General features: G+C 44.6%; 1 protein-coding gene across 1 annotated transcript in view; it reads right to left on the reverse strand.

The window, feature by feature from the left end:
- Positions 1–23,766, reverse strand: part of PLCE1 (phospholipase C epsilon 1) — a 333,692-nt gene that overhangs the window by 143,202 nt on the left and 166,724 nt on the right. The window contains exon 4 of the mRNA XM_004701341.2: positions 8,423–8,739. Within this exon, the coding sequence (XP_004701398.1) occupies positions 8,423–8,739 (317 nt within the window). The remainder of the gene's footprint in view (positions 1–8,422; positions 8,740–23,766) is intronic.

Consider the following 23,766-nt stretch of genomic DNA (forward strand, 5'->3'; position numbering starts at 1 on the left):
ACAATGTCTACAGGGCCATCTTCTGAGTGTGCCATCCATAGGACAATGTCTACAGGGCCATCTTCTGAGTGTGCCATCCATAGGGCAATGTCTACAGGGCCATCTTCTGAGTGTGCCATCCATAGGGCAATGTCTACAGGGCCATCTTCTGAGTGTGCCATCCATAGGACAATGTCTACAAGGCATCCACTTACAGTTCTTGCTTTCCTCTCACCCTAAAACTTGTCAGCTCTAAACGGAATCTTTTCTCACAAGATGCTAAGGATAATGATCCAAACAAAAAAACTCACTGCCATCTAGTCGATGCCAACTCATGGTGCCCCTATAGGGCAGGGCAGAACTTCCCCCGTGAGTTTCCGAGACCATAACTGTTCACAGGAGTAGAAAGCCTGGTCTTTCTCTCTCAGAGTGACTGGTGGCTTCGAACTACTAACTTTTCAGTTAGCAGCCTTTTTAGAGCATCTACTAGGTACCGAGCACTACTCTGCGCTATGATGGATTCACTAGCTGAAGCTTTAAACATTCTGTGAGACACACATTCAGAGTTGCCATATAAGGTCCGAATGAGATAATTCACTGGACACAACTGTTAAGACGTGAATGAAATAAATGTGTACATTATGTTGAATGGTTTAATTTAAAAGCTTTAAACATTTTCATCAAGATTGACAATTGTTTTTCTCCCTGCTAAAAATTAAGAAGCCATACTTTATATAGCTATAGAAAGCTCTTGAGGAACCTGGTGGTATAGTGGGAACGTGTTGGCTGCCAACCACAGGTTAGCGATTCAAATCCAGCCATTGCTCTGCCAGAAAAAGATGAGGCTTTCTACTCTCATAAAAGTTACAATCTCAGAAACCCAAAGGGCCAACGCTACTCTGTCCAATGGGTCACTATGTGTTGAAATCAAGTTGCTGGCGGTGAATAAATTTATAGAGCTCCTTAGAGCAAAAGGCACATACCTAGACATCTAAGAATTTCCTTGAGGAAAATATTTTACAATGTACAAAATAACTCTCATAGCCAGATACAACTCTGACACGAACTGAAGTGGTGGGGTGGGGGAACGAGTGAAGTGGCTTTCGGGGCTTAGGGGGGCAGGGCGTGGTAGGGACTATCGGTACCCACCAAAGAGGGAAGCCCGAATAGAGGACAGATGGATGTCTCACCGTTACGTCTGCTCAGCGACAATCCTGCATGTTTTCTACCCTCATGGTTTACACATAATTTTCGTGTCTGTGTATTTCGAAAGCATGACGTATAAGGAGCGCAAGGAATGGCACTTGTGCTCACGTTAGGTTGATGGAATCCAAACCAGGAGATTAAGTTCTCACCTTGCACGTCTGTGTAGCCCAGCTCCTCGTGCCAGGGCATGAGAGTCACGGACCTCATCTTCTATGGCATCTGCCTGGCTTGGGTCTGGAGCCAGATTCTTGTCCCTTCCCAGTTCCTTCTCTGGCGATTGAGGGGACTGTGGCCAAGCGACGTTGGAGGCTGAAGCGTTAAGGGCTAGGTACCTCTGCTGAGGGCCTTTGGTACATGACAGAGTTTCCCAGAATCCACTCTGGGGCCCATTTAAGGAGCTGTGTCACCAGTTCTCTAACCTATGTCACCTCAGGAGGCCCTCGGATGCTTCTCAGAGGCATGCCCCTGGGGAGATGTCGCTCCCAGGAGAAAGCCGGCCTTTCACGAGTGGGCCCACATACTCCTTACCATGAGGGCATCTGTCAGAGATTAACCCCTGAGTGTTCAGATTTGAGGAAGCAAGTTTGAACAGAAACTCTGAACAGAGGGTTTCGATGGACTGTCGGCAAGAAAGGAGAAAGGAGCAGTGCTGGTAGGAAACTTGTCTTCGTAGGATTGAAGATATAAGTGGAGAAGAAAAAGGATTTCCCCCCAAAACTTTCTGTCAGCCCCATGCCCCAACACAGTGCTTTGCAGGCAAAAAAAAAAAAAAGAAAGAAAGAAAAAAAAGAGGGGTGGGGTGGTCAGGTAAATGAAAAGGAGTAATAATGAATTCAAATTTAATTTGTTATGCATCCCTTCTCCACAAGTGTGTGGTCTTCTTGGTGAAAGTATCTACAAAAAAAAAAAAATGCCTCCTTGTGTTTTCTAAAAAAAAGGTAGGGGGGGGACCTCTTTTCAACAGAGAATACAACACACACACACCCTACACAGATTAAAGAAAATGTGGGTTATAGGTAAAGGCTGGATAGAAGGAGAAGAAAAATGAACAAAAAAAAGAAAACAAATTTGATTTAAGACTGTCCATTAAGAGACTTCGTGGGTGGCCAAGAAAAAAGTTGCTCAACCTGAAGGGAAAAAGCGAACCTAGGCTTCTTGGAACACTCGGAAAATGGGCTTCCGGTCAAGAACTGGATCAGAGAAGACCTGCCTCCCACGGGAAGCAGAGCAGGATCAAGCCTACCCTCAAACCGAGATCTTGAGGGCCAGTCCCCTGTCCATGCATCGGTCTACTTTAAGGTGACCAGACGACCTGCTTTTGGCAGGACAGTCCCGATTTTTGGCGTTTTTAAAAAGTCTCGATTTTTGGAAAGAGTGCACGACAAGTTAGGAAACGGTCTATTTGGTCCATATAGACCAAATGTTTAATCAAACCGCCCCCCCACCCCCTCCTGGGTCAATGGTGTCCCGCTTTAAATCTGGTCACCTTCCATGATGACACAATGGCTGCCTTCGTACAGGCTCTAGGAAGCTTCTTTCATGAGTGCCCATCTTGTCGCGGGGCTGGGGGAACGCATGGCATCCAAGTCACAAGCCAACAAAAAGCCCCACAGCCCTCAGGCGGTGGTGTTCGAAGCAGCTTTCAGTTCAAGACTGGTGTGCAACTAGGGGGGGATCTGAAATACAACCGATAGATGGAGTTTACGTCCCACCCACTTCACGAGGCTGCCGGCGACGTTCGATGCCTGTGATTCTGCTCTTCTTCCCGCAGCTCGATCCCATTGGCTTCGCCAGCATTGTAGTCCCTTCCTCCTCTACCACCTTCTCTTCTGTTCCTTCCTGGTGGTCTTTACTGGTCCCTACACTGTTGGCATCCTGGTTGTAAAGCCGATTGTTCTTGTTCTTTGGGAGAAAGATGAAGCTTTCCATTTCCGCAGAGTTACCATCTTGGAACCCCCCCAGGGGCAGTTCTACTCAGTTCTCTGGCACCGCCATAAATCAGAATCGACCTCAGGGCAGCACATTTGGTTTGGGTTTCTGGTTCTTGTCCTATCCACTCTCCCTGGGCAAACTCATCATCCTCTATGGTTTCAATTATCTGCTGGCAAGGGCTCAAGAACTTACGTTCTCAGCCCATTCAACACACAGATTGTGTATCCCCAGGAAGCTAGCTCATAATCTGGTTTGATGCTCCCTTCTTCCTCCTCCTCATCGCCATATTCTAATAAAGCAACTGATGCTGCCAATTTAAACTCCTAAGTTTATTCTTCAAACCTGTCTACTGTGCTCCATTCCTACCACTATCTTCAGCACATCAGCTTCATCCTGGATTTGTCTAGAAGAGCTCTAACTGGTCACTCTGTTACCAAGATTGGGTCTCTTTCATAATCCATTCTTCCGCTAGCAGTCAGAAAGTCTTTCAACATGCTGATTTGAGCATGTCAATTCCCTGCACTTCTTTCTGATTTCCCTTTAATGGTCTTTTAGGATCGGATACCCTGACTACCTTTCCACTATCATTTCTGATGTCAGTATCATGGAGCAGCACACTGAAGAAAGTACTTAAATTTCCTCTAATGCACCTTGCTGTTTTCTATCCTGTCCTCACCACCATCTAGTGGCCATCCTCTTAGGGTTTCTTGATCCTGCTTTGCTTCCTGTGGGAGACAGGTCTTCTTGAACCCTTTTGCGTTGGGCACCGCTCTCTAGGGTTCTGCCATCTTTACAGAGCAGACAGCCTTATATTTCTTCTAAAGAGCAGCTGGTGGGTTTGAACCACTGACCTTGTGGTTAGCAGCCTACCACTAATCCATAGCATCACCTGGGCTCCTTCGCCTCTAGGAATAGCTTTCCCTTTATGCCTGGCTAAGGCCTACTAAAGAGGAGCCCTGGTGGTGCTATGGTTAAGCACTGGGCTGTGATCCTCATGGTTGGCAGTTTGAAACCACCAGCAGCTCCAAGGGAGAAAGACTGGGCTTTCTACTCCTGTGAACAGTTCTACTCCTGTGAACAGTTCTAGTCTCAGAAACCCACAGGTGGTCACGGCGAGTCAGCAAGTGACTCAACGGCGGTGAGTTTTTGTTTTTGTGTAAGGCCTACCCATACTTGAACCCTCTTCTAGCTTCTCAGTTGTTGGTTTTCCAGTTTTAGGTATTGTCTTCTATAAGAGGATAAGTCAGAACACAGTTGAACCCAAATAAAAAGCTTTAATATTTTAGAATGCTGCTGAATATGCACCAAAGGGAAATTAGTTACATTTATTTTGAACAATTCATCTCCTAAATCTAAGTCAAATCCTCCCAGGTATTTCATGAATTTATTTGAACCATATTTTCCTAAGAATGAAGACAGTATACAGCACTGCCCAAAAAGCACCGGGCATTTTCTGCCCTTTCCTTGCATTACAATGAAGTCTGTGTGCAAAGGGTTGTTGGAATGTGGGAAACGTAGCTCGTGATCATGTTCCACAGATTATCTGAAGCAAATGGCCTCCCCAAACCAGGGGTCTTGGGCATGTCAAAACTGCTCGGGAGTCTTCCTGTCCAGAATGCCCTCTCTTCCCACAGAACATTCCCTGTCTGCCCCCTTCCATTCCTCAAAGCCCAGCCCCAAACGCCACAGAGCAACAGAGAGCTCGGTCAGCCATATAGACACACAGACAGGACTTCCTGACACTGCCTGTGCCACTCCGGCCGCACCTCCTTTCTGCCTTTTATGGTAATTATTTGCCCAGACCGGTAAGACTGGCAGCTTCTGGAAGTCAAGGACTAGAATGCTGTCTCCTGCGTGCTTCAGCATCACAGAGCCCTGCTTCCGAGGGGAGCGGAGTGAGTGTTAATGGAATAATAGAAGGCATGAAGAAAGGGATTCAGCTCTCCCCAAAGGGACCAGCACTCCTGCAGTGGGTCTAACATCCTCTTCTTGTCTTTAAGAGTCTCCAGTGTCCCAAGGAACTTCCAGCCCCCCACTCCCTGTCAGTGAGGTAATGCATTTATTTAGTGTGCCCAATTTTGAGAGAACTTAGGCACGGGAGAATAATACTGTGAATTTACATCCTAGGTGGATAACTTCCCCTTTTGCATGTTTATTATTTATTTATTTTCACCGTTTTCTTGGCATATAATTCAATAGTTTCTACCATATTGCACAACTATCACCACAATCAATTTTATATCATTTTCTTCTTTCTTGTACTCATTATTATTGGGTCCCCATCTCCCCCCAACTTCTACTAAAACCCCAAGGAGCCATTAATCCAGTTATTATCTACAGATTTACCTATCCTGGATTTCATACACAGAAAAACATAAAACACCCCCCCACCAAACTAACAACAATAACAAAGTAAAACAGATAAAAACCTCAACTGAAAAGAAAGCAGAAAATATTAAAAACTGCAACAAATTTAAAATGGATCAAAAGGGAGAGCAAATGATAAGGTGTTAAATTTTACCCTAACTGCATCTGCAAGCATCTACTTTCCAAAGCATTCTGCATGACAGCAAGTCTGTTCACACCCATGCTGTGGTTAGACGGAATTAACTAAAGGCTTAATACACCTGTATTTCCTCGTCATTCTAATTTATTTATTTATCTTTTCCTCTTCATTTTTTTTAATTGGAAAAAAACACACCTTTAAAATGGGTCAAAAGGGAGACCACGTGGTAAGCTGACTATGTCTGCCATACTCAACTTTATAGTCCTCTCTGTCTGATAACAAGGCTATTCACATCCTTCAACTATGATCCGATGGGAGTCACTGGAGGCTTAATCCATGTGTGGACCCTGCACATCGATCTTGGGCTTGCACTGTCATCCATAGCCTTCTGCAAACCAGGTGTTCACAATTTAAGCTCTTATGCCATTCCCTCCTTCAGACTTGGATTTTATTATTTATAGTCCTTGGATCATGCAAGGCAGTGTGTTTCTTCCATGGCTCACTTAGATGGCTGCTTGTTTGAAGACAGCCTTTAAGACCCCTGACACCATTCCTTTTGATAGCCGGGCACCATCTAGTTTCTTCACCACACTTTGCTATAGCCCCCATATCTTCTGTGATCTCTTCATGAGGGTGAGAATCAAGCAGGGCTGTGTCAATAGAACTAATTGCTCACCTGTAGCTCTTAGACTTAAGGCTGAAACTCCCTAGTGGGAGAAGCAGATAAGATGACTTCTATCCCAAGGGTACAGAACGGGCGGACAATGGACTTTAGTTGAGGGTGCCCAATGAATGGTGGCCCAGAACTACCATATACTTATTATTGTAATGCCCTTCTTCTTCATTATGATATGTATTAATCTGGTAGGTGTGGCTCTGCCATTGTGAGTGAATGGTATTGAAAGTTTTGCCTTAACACCAACTTCCATTATTTGTATAAACAGTATCCTGTCACTTAAGAGTTTAATCTGCAGAAGTCAACCGTTCATATATTGTGGCTCGTAGCTGGCCTAGACTCATATAATTTCCCTTTCTCAACAGCACTTTCTGCATTTGTGAGACAGGGATAATGACAACTGCCTTAGGAATTAGTGGGATTTAAAAATGTGAAACTATTCAGTGCAGAGCACCTAGTAAACAAACACCAATACCTTCCCTTCCCTTATGTTACAAGAATAAAGCCATCCTAATTTGGAAGCAAGGACAACTTGAATTTAAGAACCCTATTTTAATGCAATAAAGGTTAAGTAATGAGTTGCTACCCTTTGTAAGGTCAACAGTTTGGACCCAGTAGCCACTCTATGGGAGAAAGGAGGCTGTCTGTTCCCATAAAGACTTATAGTTTTGGAAACCCAAGGAAGGAGCTCTATTCTGTGCGATTTGGTAGCTATGAGGCAGAACTGACTAAATCGCCGTGGGTTTGGGTTATAGTTCTTTGAATTAAGTGCAGGGTTTTTTTGTTACCCTTAAGTATATCAAACAACTAGAATTTAGTTACCCCAGGGATGCCTAGTGAAGATCATTGGGATTGGCCTTTAATGACTATGTAAGACTAATTTCTAAGCAGCATATCCATTATTTGTATGAAAATAGATGCTTGAGAATACTTGAAAACAAACTGTTCTCTTAAGTAGTTTAAGTGTTTTCCCAGAAACCTTGTTTATGTTCTGTAGTTGGTTAGCTAAACTATTTTCAGAGATAGTCAAAAACTTGCTTCAACCCAGCTGTGATTCATGATATCACTAACTCTGAATTAGTGAAATCACTGATTTATATTTGATTCCAAAATTTATGGTGGGGAGGGTAAGAAGTCCAAGATTTCTTCCTCCAGAATTAATTTAAAATTAGATTTTAAAGGTCCAGTAAAATCACTCTTAAGTTCAGGTGGGATTACTAAAAACAAAACAAAACAAAACAAAACAAAAAAACACATTAAAACTCACCAATAAAAATCTCTAGTAACATCATTCAATTTGCTGGAACTTTCAGTTTCTACTCTATTTTTTATCAGGAAAGAAAATCAAGAACACCAGAATGCTTATTTTAAAAAGCAACTAGCAGAGCAGTCTGATTTGCAAGCTTTCCTGTGGACTCCCAGAGAGGCTGTTTGATTCAGCTTGGGGTGAGACCACAATCTACAGTTCTAACACACACCACCCCACAACATGGTACGTGGATGATGCACACAGTAAAGTGCTAAGTTACTAACATAGGCGTTTGCAGTTCAAATCCACCCAGAACCAGTCTGGAAGAAAGACCTGGTGGTAGAGTTCTGGAAGACCAGTCCTTGAAGACCCGATGGCATGCAGTTCGATTCTGACACAAATGGCAAGGCCGTGAGTTGGATCAGACTCAACAGCTATGACAGCGTGCTCCAAGCCTGGCCTGAGAGGCTACACAGAGAGATGTGGCCAAGGATCATGTTTTCCAAACTGAAAATTGAGACATCTAGCCTTAAAAGCACCTGTGGGAACAAGGGGGTCGAATATTTGAAATTGGTCCCAGACAGAATATTTTGGCAATACTCAGGTGGAAGTGGATATTGAAAGTCTGCTTATCCAAGGCAGAAAGATGGATGGCCTTGGTAATGACAGAGGAAGGAGACAGGATCAATCAGGCGTCAGTAGTGGTCGCAGTGAAGTGAGGGGGGATGACAATGTGGAGTGTCTACCTTATTGCCCGGGAAGAAAAACAACCATCATGCAGTAGCAAGACAGGGAGATAGTTGATACTATTAACATGCGTAAGCATAATTTATCGTCTATTCAGTGACCAAACTATCTCAAAGTGACGTCTTACCTCATTAAATCTCATTACAAGATCCTCAAGGGCATTGTGCTCTCCATTCTGGGGTGTCAGAATCGATGCTGAGATGGACGCTTTGAGGCAGGGGAGGGACTGCTGGCATTCCGAAGCCCCCAAATCCCGGGTTAAGAAGCAAAGGTAGTCAACGGGTAAGACCCTGCGGTAGATAGTCTGCTCCTGCTCCGTCAGGATGCTGGCAACTTCTTCTGGGAACTGGATGAGGGCCTGCAGGTCGATCAGTTCCTTGCTGATCCCAGCTGTACTTGAAGCGAGGGCGTTGGAACTGGCCATGGAGGTACCTAGCTGACGCTCTGAAACAAAGCAACGAAAGGCATGGTGACTCAAGGGTGGGCCTCCTCTACAACTATATTTATTTGAAAGCCATTCAACATTGTGCAGGTTGTTAACCCAATTCTATGCCCAATGGACAAGTCTTTGCGCTCTTTCTTGGTAGGAAGAACTGTCCGGCACTTCTAGCTCCTAGAAAATGGAACTGATTCTGATCAGTGGAACTCTCATGCGGGGTTCCCAGTGGAACTGTGCTCACCTGTAGGATTTGCAAAGGCCGGGTTTCTGAAAGGAGATCACCAAGTGGCTTCTCAGGAATTTGAGAAGCGTGGATTTGAACCCCCAACCCGTTAATGAGCAGTGGCGCTCCTTAACATTTTTTTTTCCTATTGCCATTTTATTTTTATTTATTGATATTTTGTCATTTTATTGGGGGCTCATACAACTCTTATCACAATCCATACATATACCAATTGTGTAAAGCACATTTGTACATTCATCACCCTCATCATTCTCAAAGCATTTGCTCTCCACGTCAGCTCCTGGCATCAGCTCCTCAGCTCCGTAACCCTTTTCATCACTCATGTGTCTAACACCACTTGTCTGACATCACTCATGTGTCTAACACCACTTGTCTAACTCTCAGGGTCTTAGTTTTCCATTTTCAGAAGCAGAACGGATGTGCACTCTGTTCCATGCATAGACCATTTTGATACGTGAGGTAGTTAAAGTTTATTGTGCCAACCTGGCCGATAAACACATGTGGGGTTAACTAAAGGGCAGAGGGATAAATGGCTCGGTGAGCCTCGCCTTTCGAGTTCTCGGGTCTCTTGCTCTCTGATGGTCAGACCAGGGTGTAGCTGCCTTAGCCAGTTCCCTGCTTCAGCTGGCAAGGCTCACTTCCTGCACGACATCCCTGATGAGAAGCTGCGTGGACTTACACTGATGCAGCCCTGGGTGCTGGAGCACTCGTGTGGAGACCTTTGCCAGCGCTGAGAAACTTACTCACTGATTTGGCTTTCCTCCTGCAGTTGGCATCATAGTGTGTGTTTTGTGAGATGAAGGAGGACTTTGTGGATTGGTGTTGGACATATGGGCTAATGTTGGACTTGTGGGCTTGGGAAGCCCTGCATTGGGATGTTTTCTTGATGTGCACTTACCCTTTATATAAAACTCTCTCTTAAACATATGAGTGTCCGTGAATTTATTTCTCTAATGTACGCAGACTAACAATACTTTATAGAGAAAGAAAAGGTCCTACTGGTTCCCTGCCTTACATTGCTAACCATCAGGGAAAAGAAATGCAGAGAGGGATTAAGGGTGAATGTTATGGATTAAATTATGTCCCTCCCCCATCAAAATAAAATCCTAACATCTATGTCTCTGGCCATAATCCCAGTTATTAATGGATTTTCTTTGGTATGTTTGGCATGGCAGGAGTACTATAGAGTGAAGCTTGCTTGTTTTTAAAAATCATTTCATTGGGGGCTGTACAACTCTTATCACAATCCATACATACATCCATGTGTAAAGCACATTTGTACATCTGTTGCCATCATCCTCAAAACATTTTCCTTCTATTTGAGCCCTTGGTATCAGCTCCTCATTTTTTCCCCTCTCTCCCACCCTCACTCTGATAATTATAAATTATTATTATTTTCTCATGTCTTACACTGACGTCTCCCTTTACCCACTTGTCTGTTGTCCATCCCCCAGGGAGGGGGTTATATGTAGATCATTGTAATTGGTTCCCCTTTTCTACACCACATTCCTGGTATCACCACTCTCACCACTGGTCCTGAGAGGTTCATCTGTCCTGGATTCCCTGTGTTTCCAGTTCCTATCTGTACCAGTGTACATCCTCTCGTCTAGCCAGATTTGTAAAGTAGAATTGGGATCATGATAAGGCGGGGAGGAGGCATTTAAGAACTAGAGAAAAGTTGTACATTTCATCGTTGCTATACTGTTCCTTGACTGGCTCGTCTCCTCCCCATGACCCTTCTGTAAGGGAATGTCCAGTTGCCCACAGAGGGGTTTTGGGTCTCCAATCTGCACTCCTCGTCATTTACAATGATATGATTTTTGGTCTTTGATGCCTGCTACCTGATCCCTTTGACACCTCGTGATCACACAGGCTGGTGTGCTTCTTCCATGTGGGCTTTGTTGCTTCTGAGCTAGAAGGCCGCTTGTTTACCTTCAAGCCTTTAAGACCCAAGATGATATATCTTTTGATAACCGGGCACTATAAGCTTTCTTCACCACATTTGCTTATGCACCCACTCTGTCTTCAGGGATCGTGTTGGGAAGGTGAGCACCATGGAATGCCAGTTCAATAAAACAAAGCGTTCTTGCATTGAGGGCGTACTTGAGTGGAGGCCCAATGTCTATCTGCTACCTTAATACATAAATCTATAAATATATGCACATGGATTTATTTCCCCATCATCACATAAAATATATTTACATATGTATATGCCTGTATTTAGATCTCTATAAATTCTCTTTGCCTCCTAGTTCTTTCCTCTATCTCCTTATACTTTTCTCTTGTCCCAGTATCATGCTCAGCCTTCATTTGGGTTTCACTAATTCCTCTCAGTTACACTGCCCTTGATCAAGCCCTACCAGGCCTCTTACACCCTCCTCGCCACCATTTGGATCATTTATTTTTCACTTGTCCCTGGGTTGGTTAACACCACTTCCTTTCCCTCCCTCCCCCTCTCCCATGTCACTGTGAAACCATTGGTCCCATTGTTTTCTTCTCCAGATAGTTTATCCAGTCTATCTTCTCTACATAGATCTGTGTTTGGCTAACTTTATTTTATTTTTTAAATAATATTTTTATTGCCATATGTTACTTTTATTCTTGATGCACATGTGGCAGTAGTTCTTAAAAATAAATTAAAAGGACATCAAATTCCCCACCCCCCAACCCAGATAATAGAACATCTCTTGGGCACAAAGTGGTGCCCAACTTTTCAGATTCCACATTATAATATTCTTTTGAAAAGTGACTTCAAACCACAACCAGAAAAGAAGGTCAGCAAAACTTCGGTTTACTCAGTCAACTTTCCTTTGATTTGAATTTGTAGACAGCCACCTTTTTAAAAAGTTAGATGTTAGCTTCAAGTGCACCATTTCCTCGGCTCCGAAAGGCGCAGTTATAATTACATCAAGGAAGACAGGGAGTCATAACGTGGAGCGATCTGGGGAGTTGGCTGAAAGCTCAGGCAGAGCTGAAAATTGCTTTTCAACAGAAAAGTGACGCGCTTAGGCAAGGATTCATTAGTTGGTGATTCTTTCTCATTATCTGCTATTGGTTTTTGGGGTAACAAATCAATCTTGCAACAAATGGATTGGGTCTGTTCTCAGTACCACATTAACAAGATAGTGTATGAAAGCAGTGAGGCACATGTTTTCTAGGTCAGTGCTTACAGAAAACAACAAGACTGGGTTATTAATGGAGATGTATTCAGAAAAAAGCAAAACCAAAACAAACAAAAGTTCACTGCAGAGCCTCACAGCAGAAAACCATCTCACAGAATCCTAAAGAATAAAACAGACAGCTTTTACCACTGTTTTCTGGAGAAAATAGGTGTTTGCTGGGGAAATGGGGACCAACACTTCTGCTAATATTTTTGTGAAAATTTCATGGTTTTTTCCCTATATTTTTCAAGACTTACAAAATTGTGACACGGCACATTTTTTATCCTTTAAAGGGAAACAAAACAAAACAATCCACTTACTCTATAGTATACATTTCCCCAAATATAAAAGTAGTCTTCTGTAACTTGTTTTTTAATAGCCCTGTGGACATAGTAGTTACACATTGGGCCGCTAACCGTAAGGTCAGCAGTTTGAAACCACTATCCACTTAGTGGGAGACAGATGAGGCTTTCTACTCCTATAAACAGTTAGTCTCAGAAACCCACAGGGGCAGTTCTACCTTGTCCTATAGGGTTTGCTATGAGTTGGATTTGATGGTAGTGAGTTTTTGAGTTAGTAGTCAATGTTACCTTAAAAATTTCACCATTATAAACAACAGCATGATAAACAGTCTTGCAAATGCATCTTTACACGTGCGCATTATATTACATTGGGTTGCCCACCAGCCACGCCTCAGAAGAAAGACGAGGCGGCTCCTGAAAAGAAACCCAGTGGAGCTCTAGGGTGGCTACAGGAGGGACAGACTCAATCAATGGCAATGAGCTTGGTTTTTTGAATTATGTTACATTTACATACACACACTGAGAAGTTTTCAGTGTCTCAATTCTTTTCAAGCACATTTACTATTTTATCATGATCACTCTCTAGCCACCTATTTCTTTTTTGTTTTTTAAAATCATGGAACTGGGGGCTCATACAGCTCTTTTCAAATTCCAGCCATCCATCTATTGTGTCAAGCACATTTGTACATTTGTTGCCATCATCATTTAAAAAATGTTCTTTCTACGTGAGCCCTTGGTATCAGCTCCTCATTGCCCCCACCCCCGCCCTTGATAATTTGGAAATTATTCTAGCCACCTATTTCTAACTACATTGACTAGACTGGATTGGTTCAAAACCCCAAAGCACACTCACTGGCATCAAGTAGATTACCACTCAAAGGAACCCTACAGGACAAAGCAGAACTGCTCCCTTTGGGCATCTAAGCCTAAAATCTTCACAAGAGCAGACAGTCTCCTGGGTGGGTTTGAACCACGGATCTTGTAGTGAGCAGTTCAATGCACAGTCCACTATCATGACAACAGCAGAACGGAACACGGCCTGGGCCCGGGGCCAGCCTCACGATTGCCCTGATGTTTGAGCCCATCGAGGCAGCCGCTGTGCCGATCCATCTCGTCGAAGGTCTTCCTCTGTTTTGCTGCCCTGCTGCTTTACCAAGCCAGGGGAGTTGGGACAAATATTCCGCATTTTACATATTAAAAAAAAAACACAACCCTATGTCGCTGAGAAGTCAAGCTTCTCGCCCAAAGTCTTTGAGCGGATCATCTGGGGACAAAGTTAGAGACAGCAGACCCCTCATCCAGAGCGTTCTCTGTCCTGCAGCCTCACCAACTCGGTGTTATTATCTGAGGTGCTGCAAACTCTTGTAGGGGGAGCGTGGAAGATGCAGAAAACAGGACAACAGATTGTAATTCAGTGACTGTAAGTGAGGTCTTGGGAGTCACAGAGACCGCCACCCAGCCCAGTCACTGACTGCTACTCACCAAGTGGTTCATAGCATTAAGGGGGACATTAAAATCAGGAAAGCCATGCGAAATGTTTGGTAACTTTTCAAAAAGCACTCAGTCATTTGCGTTTTCCCATTTTTATCATTAGAAAGAGGAAGAAGGAATTCCAGAAACTTTTTGCACAAGCATTGGGAGGCAAAGTTCTGTATCAAATCATTTCAGGCTACAGAAACTTCATTTTGAAAAGCTGCAACTGTGTCCTCTGATGTGGTGCCCCCCAGAATCAAAGGTACTTTCCAAAGATTCCAGGTGGTACCTCACTAATTCATAGAAAATGAAGTGTCCATCCGGCTTATAACACATTGTAGTAATGGATTTCCCAGTAAAAAATATGCTTGCACCCACTAAAACACACACACACACACACACACACACACACACACACACACACACACGCTGTTTTTATCTGTTGCTCTTTTTTCCATAAAGATAACATTTCACATGCCTTCTACCTTGGCATTATCAGCAAACAAGTCAAGATGTTAGAGAAATCCTCAAGTTAAAGACTTTTATGCTAAAATATTGCTGAGCTATCTGTGTACTTAAAAAAAAAATCCACATACCATACAATTCAGTGGCCGTTAGTGTATTCATTGCGTGGGGCAGCCATCCTTATAACTGAATCTAGAAAATGTCCTCACTCCAAAAATCACTCCTCCTTCGCTCCCCTTCCTCGGCCCCTGGAAGCCACCAGTCTTCCTCCTGTCCCTGGGGATCTGCCTCTCCTGACCCTTCCTACAGTGCAATCCAGCAACACGAGACCGTCTGTGGCCAGCTCCTTTCACGAAGCATGTCTGCCGTGTTCATCAACGGAGAATGAATTAGAACTTCATTTTCTCTTGACAGCGGAATACGATTCCATTGTATGAATAGACCACATTTTGTTTATCCATTCATCGGTGGATAAACATTTGAGTTGCTCCCACTTGTTGGCTATTTGTGAATAGGCATGTGTAATTTTTGTGGATGACTCTATGTTCTTCACTTCATTTTCAGATAGTCTATTGCTAGTGTGTAGAAGTACATGCACAGTAGCCATGTGGAAGCTGGACATTAAGTAAAGAAGACCAAAGAACTGATGTATTTGTCCCCTTACAAAAGGGTCACGGGGAGGAGATGGGCCAGTCAGGGTGCAGTATAGCACCGATGAAACATACAGCTTTCCTCTAGTTCTTTAATGCTTCCTCCCTGCAATCCCCACCCACCCCCTGCCACTACCATGGCCCTAATTCTACCTTACAAACCTGGCTAGACCAGAGCATGTACACGGGTACAGATAAGAGCTGGAAACACAGGGAATCCCGGGCAAATAAGTACCTCAGGACCAATACTGAGAGTAGCCATACCAGAAGGGGAAGGGGAAGGTGGGGGAGGGGGACCCATCACAATGATCTACATATATCCCTCTCCCAGGGGGATGGACAACAGAAAAATGGGTGAAGGGAGACATCAAACAGTGCAAGACATGAAAAAATAATAATTTCTAAATTATCAAGGGTTCATGAGGGAGGGAGGGGTGGGGGAAATGAGGAACTGATACCAAGGGCTCAAGTAGAAAGAAAATGTTTTGAAAATGATGGCAACATATGTACAAATGTGCTTGACACAATGGATGAATGAATGGATTGTGATAAGAGTTGTACGAGCCCCTGGGAGGAGACGAGCCAGTCAGGGTGCAGTGTAGCAAAGATGAAACATACAACTTTCCATCTAGTTCCTAAATGCTTCCTCCCCACCACTATCATGATCCTAATTCTACCTAACAAATCCGGCTAGATCAGAACATGTACACTGGTACAGATAGGAACTAGAAACCAGGGCAGATGATCCCTTCAGAACCAGTGGTGAGGGTGGCAGTATTGGGAGGGTGGAGGGAAGGTGGGATCGAAAGGGGAAACCAATTACAATGATCTACATATAACCCCCTCCCTGAGGGATGGACAACAGACAAGTGGGTGAAGGGAGACGTCAGACAGTGTAAGACATGAGAAAATAATAATTTATAAATTATCAAGGGGGAGGGAGGGAATGTGGGAGAGAGGGGAAAAAATGAGGAGCTGATACCAAGGGCTCAAGTTGAAGGAAAATGTTTTGAGAATGATGATGGCAACAAATGTACAAATGTGCTTGACACAATGGATGGATGGATGGATTGTGATAACAGTTGTACGAGCCCCCAATAAAATGATTTATTACAGAAATGGATGTATTTGAATTACGGGGCTGGTGAAGAATATGGAAAGCACGTGGACTCCCAAAGACAAACAAATCTGTCCTGGAAGAAAGCACAGCCTTAAAAACAAGGGTGGTGAGACTTGGTCTCAAGGGTGGTGAGACTTTGGACATGCTATCAAGAGAGAGCAGTCCCTGGGGGAAAACCCATCATGCTTGGGAACCTAGAGGGGCAGCGAAAAGAGGAAGACTCTTGACAAGGAGGACGGACACAGTGGCTGCATGGATGGGCTCAAACAGGAACAGCGGTAAGGCTGGCGCAGACCAGGCAGTGTTTCCCTCTGTTGTGCACACTCAGCGGCACCGACCAACAACCTCAGTGTGCAGAAATAGAGCTTATGTTGCATATTAACCTTGTATTCTGCAGCCTTGTTGAACGTCTTTGTGAGATCTGAAAAACTGTTAGTAGATTCTTTGGAATTCCATGTACAAGATCATGCCATCTGCTAGCACAAATAGTTTTAATTATCCAATTCCAATATGGACACTCGTTCTTTCTCTTGATTAACTGCTTGGCTAAAACCTCCAGTACAGGGGTGAATGGCAGTGGTAAGACAGGATATATCCTGACCATGTTTCTGCTCTTAAAGGAGCATTCTTAGCCTTTTACTGTTTAGAGTGATGTTGGCTGTGGGCTTTTCGTCGATGCTCTTGACCAGTTTGAGAAAGTTCCATTCTGTTCTTTGTTTGTTGAATGTCTTTTATCATGAAAAAGTACTGGATTTTGTCAATGATTTTTTTGTATTTATTCAAATGACTATTCTCACTATAGCATTAATATTGTATATGAAATAGATTTTTACATATGTAACTGTACATTCATTTTTATATGCACTCCATGTTAAACATAGTCTAGCTGGGAAAGAAAACCAATACACATTTTCTGTCTATTTGAAATTCTGGCTCTCTCTTAGACCTGTATGTTGGGCAAAAACAGATGACAAATTGGGACAGGGCTGTAACCATGACTTCAAATCACAAACACTCCTATATTTTTAAAAAGCCGTGTTTGTTTTAAAGGAAGGGAATAGATTTTTGTCTTTTAAAAAATGTCATGTTGGACACATACTCTTTATCGAGTTCTTTATAATCACAATTTCAACTCTTGGCAACACAAACATCAATTAAAGCAGGTCAATGACTTAAAAGAAGACCTGTGAATTTGATTGACCAGATGCTATTACGATGACCTGTAACACACTTTGGTAGGTCAAGGTCACTTAACTTAATGAGGAAAACACATATTCACACAGGAGCCCATCCCCCCAAAGACAGAGAGACAGACAGACAGACAGACACACACACACACACACACACACACACATTTTTGGCCCATAAAAAGGAATAATGATTGGATAATATTACCTGTTAACATTTATAGACCTTACCACGCAGCTAAGCATGTTACTTGTAAAATTTTATTTACTGGTCTCACTTGGTCTACCCATCATCTCTGTGGGCTAAGTGCAATCAGTATTCCTCGTTATGGCCCAGGACACTCTGAAAGGATCAGTAACTTACCCAACTATTTGCATGTCGGCAGTAGTAAGGGCAAGGTTCCCACCCCAGCTCATCTATCTCCAAGGTCCCTACCCTTCACGCTTTCTTTCCCTTTTCTTTAGTCTTTTCATTTTAACATTGTTAAAAAAAGTACGTGTAACATGCAATTTGCTATCTTAATCATTTTTAACTGCACAATTTCATTCATTTACAAGGCTGTGCAACCCTCACCACTGTCTGAGCCATTTCCTGAACTTTGAGAACCTGGGTTTCTGTGCAAACCAACAGTTCATTCCCCCTTTCCACGTGAAAAGGGACCCAAACCTGGACGGTCATAGGATGCAGTGTCACGTTTATTGACCAGATGCTAGACCAAGACAAGTTCTCAACAAATACCCGTTATGTGGTTTCAATCTGTGTGATGTGGCTGAACCGGTCCTGTTTTGTATTTGTTTATGCAGATGATGACGTTTGGACAATGTTTGTTGGCTTGAGTAGATCTTTACTCACAAATTCAAACCCATCTTTAACAGGAAAAAAAACACCCCAGTTATGTCAAAATGATGACTGACTAATGATACATTTAGAGGCATGAAGACTTGGTTCATTAAAATCATTATAGAGTTTTGTGGAGATAGCTTGGTGATCTATAACTTTAAACTCAATGCCATATCCTCATCTCCCTAAGACTTCATAGTCTTGGGTTTAGGACCTTGAACTATCTTAGCTTTCCGGTTATGGAACAGCCTCCTGGACTTCCTTGCGGCATGCCCTGATTTCCACTGTCTTAGCTCTACCTGCCTCCATCTTTGGCTCATCTCCCCCCAACCTCAAGAAAAACCCAACCCAACCCACTGCAACTGAGTCAATTCCAACTCACAGCAAGCGACAGAGTGGCAGGTAGGCTCGAATGGTTAGCAGCCCAATGACCTGCCCACAGCACCACGCGGGCTTCTTAAACAGCTTCTCTCTTAAGCCATACACTCTCAGATAAGCAAATGATCCAATCCTGATGCTTCCGTTTGCGTTTTCAGCCTGAATGTCCCAACACCTGAGACTCAAGAACATCCAACCTGGATTTAACTTTTCAATGGGTTTCTATGACATCGCCTTTTTTTTCTTCAGGTGCGGAGTCTCGGAGGCATTTGTTATGCCTCTCTGTCGTGGGCTGAGTGTGCAGGTGCTCATCCATCAGCTGGAGCGGGAATTGGTCCTTTCCTTTCCATTCTTGCTCTCACTTATCCGCCCCCCCCCCCCATAAATGTCTGCCTTAGCGTGAATGTCTGACTGCTGTCTGCTGTGAAAGAGCAAAAGGACTCTGAACAAACTTCCCCTAAGTCAACGTCTAGGGGGGTTAGAAAGGCCATTTGGCCCTGTGAGGGGATGGAAGTCCAGGATGGCCACAGAAGATGAGAGGAGGGCACAGACTAGCTGGATGAATGTGTGAAGGTAACACATAGGTCTGAGGGACCTCACTCTTCCTTCCTGAGGTCAGTCCCTCTTTGATTTGATAGAAAACTGTCACCAGACCTGGGAGCTGAACAGCGGTGGGCCTCTCTCCAGTGAGTCCTAGCAGCAGAGACCAAAGAGGTATGGCTCCCACAGAAGACATGGATAGTCTGGGCTACTTGGCACCTGGAATCCACCACCACTGCTGCCAATTCTCACGGCACAGGCCTGAGAGCCTGGGGCTCCTTCATTCACTGCAGATGTACCCTTTGACCAGAGTAGTGAGAGAGAAGCCTGGCTTTCAGATGCACAACGGGAGAGCACTCAGCGACATGGACTTGGGCCCAGGTTCAAATCCCTTCTCAGCCATAGCCACTCAGTCGTTGTTTAGCTGTAATGAGCCTCTCAGAGCAGAGTGGGAAATCTCATCCGTTTCCTGGGCACTCCCACCTAGGAGAAGTAAGTAGGAAACAACAGTGCAGCTATAAGAAGATGGGAAAATCAGTTTGCAGCCAGGAAGAATCACAGCGGGGTAGCAGGGGGGCTGTGTCATTAACTCTCTTTCCCTTTCTCGGTCCTCTCCTTCTGTAAGTGGTAGCATGCGCTTCAAGAATTGAAATGTGTAAGGGCACGCCTCAGCTTCCTCACTCTTAAAATGGGACTGAACCATCATCCTACTTCGTCAAGTTGTTTTGGGAATTACACGAGAAGCACATAAAACGTGCCACAGAGGCACGGACAAGCCTGCTTGTTTTCACACGAACTCCGGGCAGGCTGTGGCATAGGTGGGAGTGTGGTCATGCTCACTGTGGATAAGCACGTGAACAAAGGGGGCGGACGGGCCATTCATCCACTTAGGAAATAGGGCTCCTTCACTCTGTTGCAGGCTAATTACTCACAAGTCATTTATTTCTTTCCAGGCGACTTCCTTTTTGTCTATAGTTGCAGATGTAAACATATACAAGATTATATTTTCGGACACCAGATAGGCCATAGTCATTACTCTGTAGTTCCTTCACTGAAAGGGACCCAAGTGGTCACCCTGCCCTCTTTAAAGGAAAAACCACCAACTAGGAATCTCCTCTTTCCAACGGCCATTGACTACATCCTCTGAGCACCAGGGAAATTAACTTGAAGTATTTTCAAATTGAGTTTGAGCCTGAATGAGGCCAAGAGACTAAGCAGGAAGGCAGGGGAGAAAAGTTTAAGGTTGAATAGTTAGCTTTGAACCTAGATCTTGACTGAACAATTTTGCTTAAAATGATGATTCTAATTCATCAGGTGTCAGGTGCACTCTGAGATTCTTCTGGTCTCAAGACCACATGGTGCTAACTTGTCAGAGGGTGATGTTGGTCCAGGATTTAGAACCCTTGACGGCATGGGGTTCCTGATTCAAAACACGGTAGCTGCTCTTATTACAAGTGCTGCGTATATTTCTCAGAAATTGGAAAGCTCGCACTAAGGTTTTTCGAAGTTAACTGTGAACTTGATTGGCTTAGATCAATGTTCCAGAGTTCAAAGAAGTAATTCCAGAAGACCAGGTGAGGGGAGTGGGGCAAATGTACCAGGAGGGCATAAAAATCTACTGCCTGCAGGTGGCGCTAGCCAAGGGACACCACAGCAGGTTGAAGCTACTGTTCTGTGTGGGGTAGGCAAGCGTGGGCTGGGGATAGATACTCCCGGCTTTAGAAGATGGGTTAGTTCTCCACAGGAAAGGTGGGTGACATAAAAGGCAACAAACACAGGAAGAGGCTTTCTGAGGACAGCTAGACCCTGGCTACCACGAGGTCCTGGGAGCAGCAACTGAACAGCCTCTGAGAACCCCGGGAAAAACTGCAAATCTGTGCTCCACCTCACACCCAGTAAATCTGGACAGGCAGTTTTACAAGAGCCCTGTGAAATGTAGGCGCATTGACAGCAGAGAAGCACAGTTAGAAGGAGTTTTATCACAAGTAGGGTGGCTTCCGGCACAGAAGCACTCAGATAAGAGTCCCGGAATGAATCCCAGTTGGCTTCAGGCACCCATTCCCACTACCGCCATCATCATAACGGTCACTGTTTTCCTCAACAGTAGCAGTAGTAGCTTCAGTTTGTATACTGTATACTGGTCCATAGTCAACAAACTGAATGTCAACACATCAAGGTGCCTGGATTTATTATTCTTCCATGGAGGCTCCGAGTTTGAATAACCAAATCAGAGACCTTCAAAATGGCTCATGGATGTCTCTCAAAAATGTATTTTCAACACAGAAGTCTACATCAAAGTTCTTCCATTATAGAAGGAGAATCCAATTCATGGGTTCTCATGAATTGATCTGGGCTGAGGGGAAGACACGATCAGCCTTAATCGTATTATTTCTAAAGCTCACAAACTGACGGATGAGTGGGAGAATTCTAACTCAGTCCCTGGCCCCAAACAAAACCACCAGAACTTATGTCTACGTAAGGGGCCCCTGGGCGGCATAGGTGGTTACATCCTTGGACACTAGCCCACCCAGAGACCTGATCTGCTTCCGAAAGATCACAGCCATGAACACCCTGGGGAGCAGTTCTGCTCTGGACATAGGCCGTTGCCACCAGTTGCCAATGACGCCACTCCATTGCAACTAGTAAATAGCAAGTGTGTACGACTCTATGGGTACGACCCAGACATGGTTCTCAGTCAATGGAACCCAGGACCTGTTCCCTGTGCAGTCTTCAGTCCGCAGCACGGCTGCTTGAACCTCGTACGCTTGGTGTGGCTTATAAACAGTGACCGGCTCATGCTACAATCTCCGGCACTTAGCAGCATACCGGGCATGAGGGAGTCCTGATAACTGCTCTCCAATGAACAGGTAGAGACAGGGTAAAACAGGCGGACAAGTCCTGATGTCTAGGGCCACCGGCAATGAAGACCTGTACCCTCTACAGAGAGTTCAGAAGGTTCTAGAAGGAATATGGCAACCATGCCAGTCAGTGGCCTTTCTTCAGCTGCTTTCGTCTCTTCAAGTCTAGTTAAAGCAGAGACAAAGGAGAGACAAAGAAGTTGAATTCCCACCCATGGAATCCACTGGCAAGGCTGCTACCTGACTGGCTATTGGATAAGCACGTATGAGTCTGTGCTTTGCTGAACATTACCTGTTGGGGTGAATCTGCCTATCTTTTCCTTTCCATCCACCCCCTCCTCTTCTCACCCTCTCCTTCCTCTCTCCTTATTTTCTTTTTAGAACAAGTGTTAGCGGGATACGACAAACAACAAACACACAAACCCAATGTTCTCCTGGCTACACTATAGAAGGAGAAAGGAACTTGACTGAGGACCACGAGCCCTTTAGGCCAGGTGAGGCCATGACCATGGCTAATGCAGCTTGGACTCTCAGGAAGGGCTCAGTGTGAATGGGCGAGCCCTCTGCCAGGAGGAGCGGGTGTGTCCGAGCCCTGGGCCCCCGAGAGTTGCCTTGACCCAGCGCCCACCCAGAGCTCCAGAAAGCCCTCTGAGCAGTGGGCCCTTTCCAGCTGCACTTCCCACAGTCCGCTCCATGTTCCCTCCTTCATGCCAGACCTGACTCCTTGCTATCCCACTCAGTGACGCAGCCTGCAGCTAAGCCGGTGCTCTTGAAGCTGCATTTCTGCATCTCCTTCTTGCTCCATCCCCACACTGTAACAGATTGCGAACACCAGGTAGCCAGTTCTATCCCTCTTCAACCTCCCTCTCTGGTGTCCTCGCCATGTCCTGACCCCCCATCCCCATGACTACCATAAAGCTCAAGTCATTGCACACGTTACATTGGCTACTGAGTGAATGGACATTCATATCTAATTCCCTGTCCCCCATTTTCTTTTAAGTATGGTATACAAAAAGAGTCTCCAAAATATGCCACCTGACTGTTCTGGGGAGAGAGACAGGGAGGCACATAGAAAGACACTCTTATACTGGAAGGCGCAACAAAGGATTTTGGAAATAGAAATCAAGGTTGGGAATGTACTAAGACCTTGTCCATGGAAAATCTGAATGCTCTCTGGAACTTTTCCAACTCAGTTCCTGAATGTGTAACATGCTTCCAAAAGCTCTTCCTTGGACTGTAACATCCCCTTAGCAGCGGAAGAAGAATGCCTGCTGTCGGTTTAGAACACTAGGCACTTGCGGGCGTTCAACTGAGGTGTGTGTGAAGAGACTTCAGTAGAGAACCTCGAGTGATACAGACAAAGCCTCAGTGGACCCGAGCTCAGTGGCTGGAATAAGACATTGACCCACTCGAAGACCCTGGAGGCTGCCAGCCTTTCCAGTTGGATAACTCTGCAAGGCGTCCAGCCAGTTCCAATTTGGGCAGGGGTTTGTTTATTCTGCTGGTTCAAATCAGGGCTACGGATCCCTAATGGTTTTCACGTCCCCAAAGGCTTTCCACATTTGGGCAAGATCTATGCTTTATGAAAGCCTTTCTCCCAGCCCTCTCGAGAGCCCACTGTACTCAAAGGCCCCGACTCAGGGGACGAAGTTTAGCACCATCAACCCCTTGGCACCAGCTTGGAGATTTCCACAATGGTGCCGTGGTGTCCTAAGAACGCCTCCATTCTTGACTGACTGTAATTTTTATTTCGTTTCATTTTCTCCTAGTGATGCTAACATTTCGAAGTTGGTTCTTTGCCTATTTAGTGCCA

This window comes from Echinops telfairi, unplaced genomic scaffold (assembly GCF_000313985.2).
Source record: "Echinops telfairi isolate 266 unplaced genomic scaffold, ASM31398v2 ScPeMD7_70;HRSCAF=299, whole genome shotgun sequence".
NCBI classification, from domain to species: domain Eukaryota; kingdom Metazoa; phylum Chordata; class Mammalia; order Afrosoricida; family Tenrecidae; genus Echinops; species Echinops telfairi.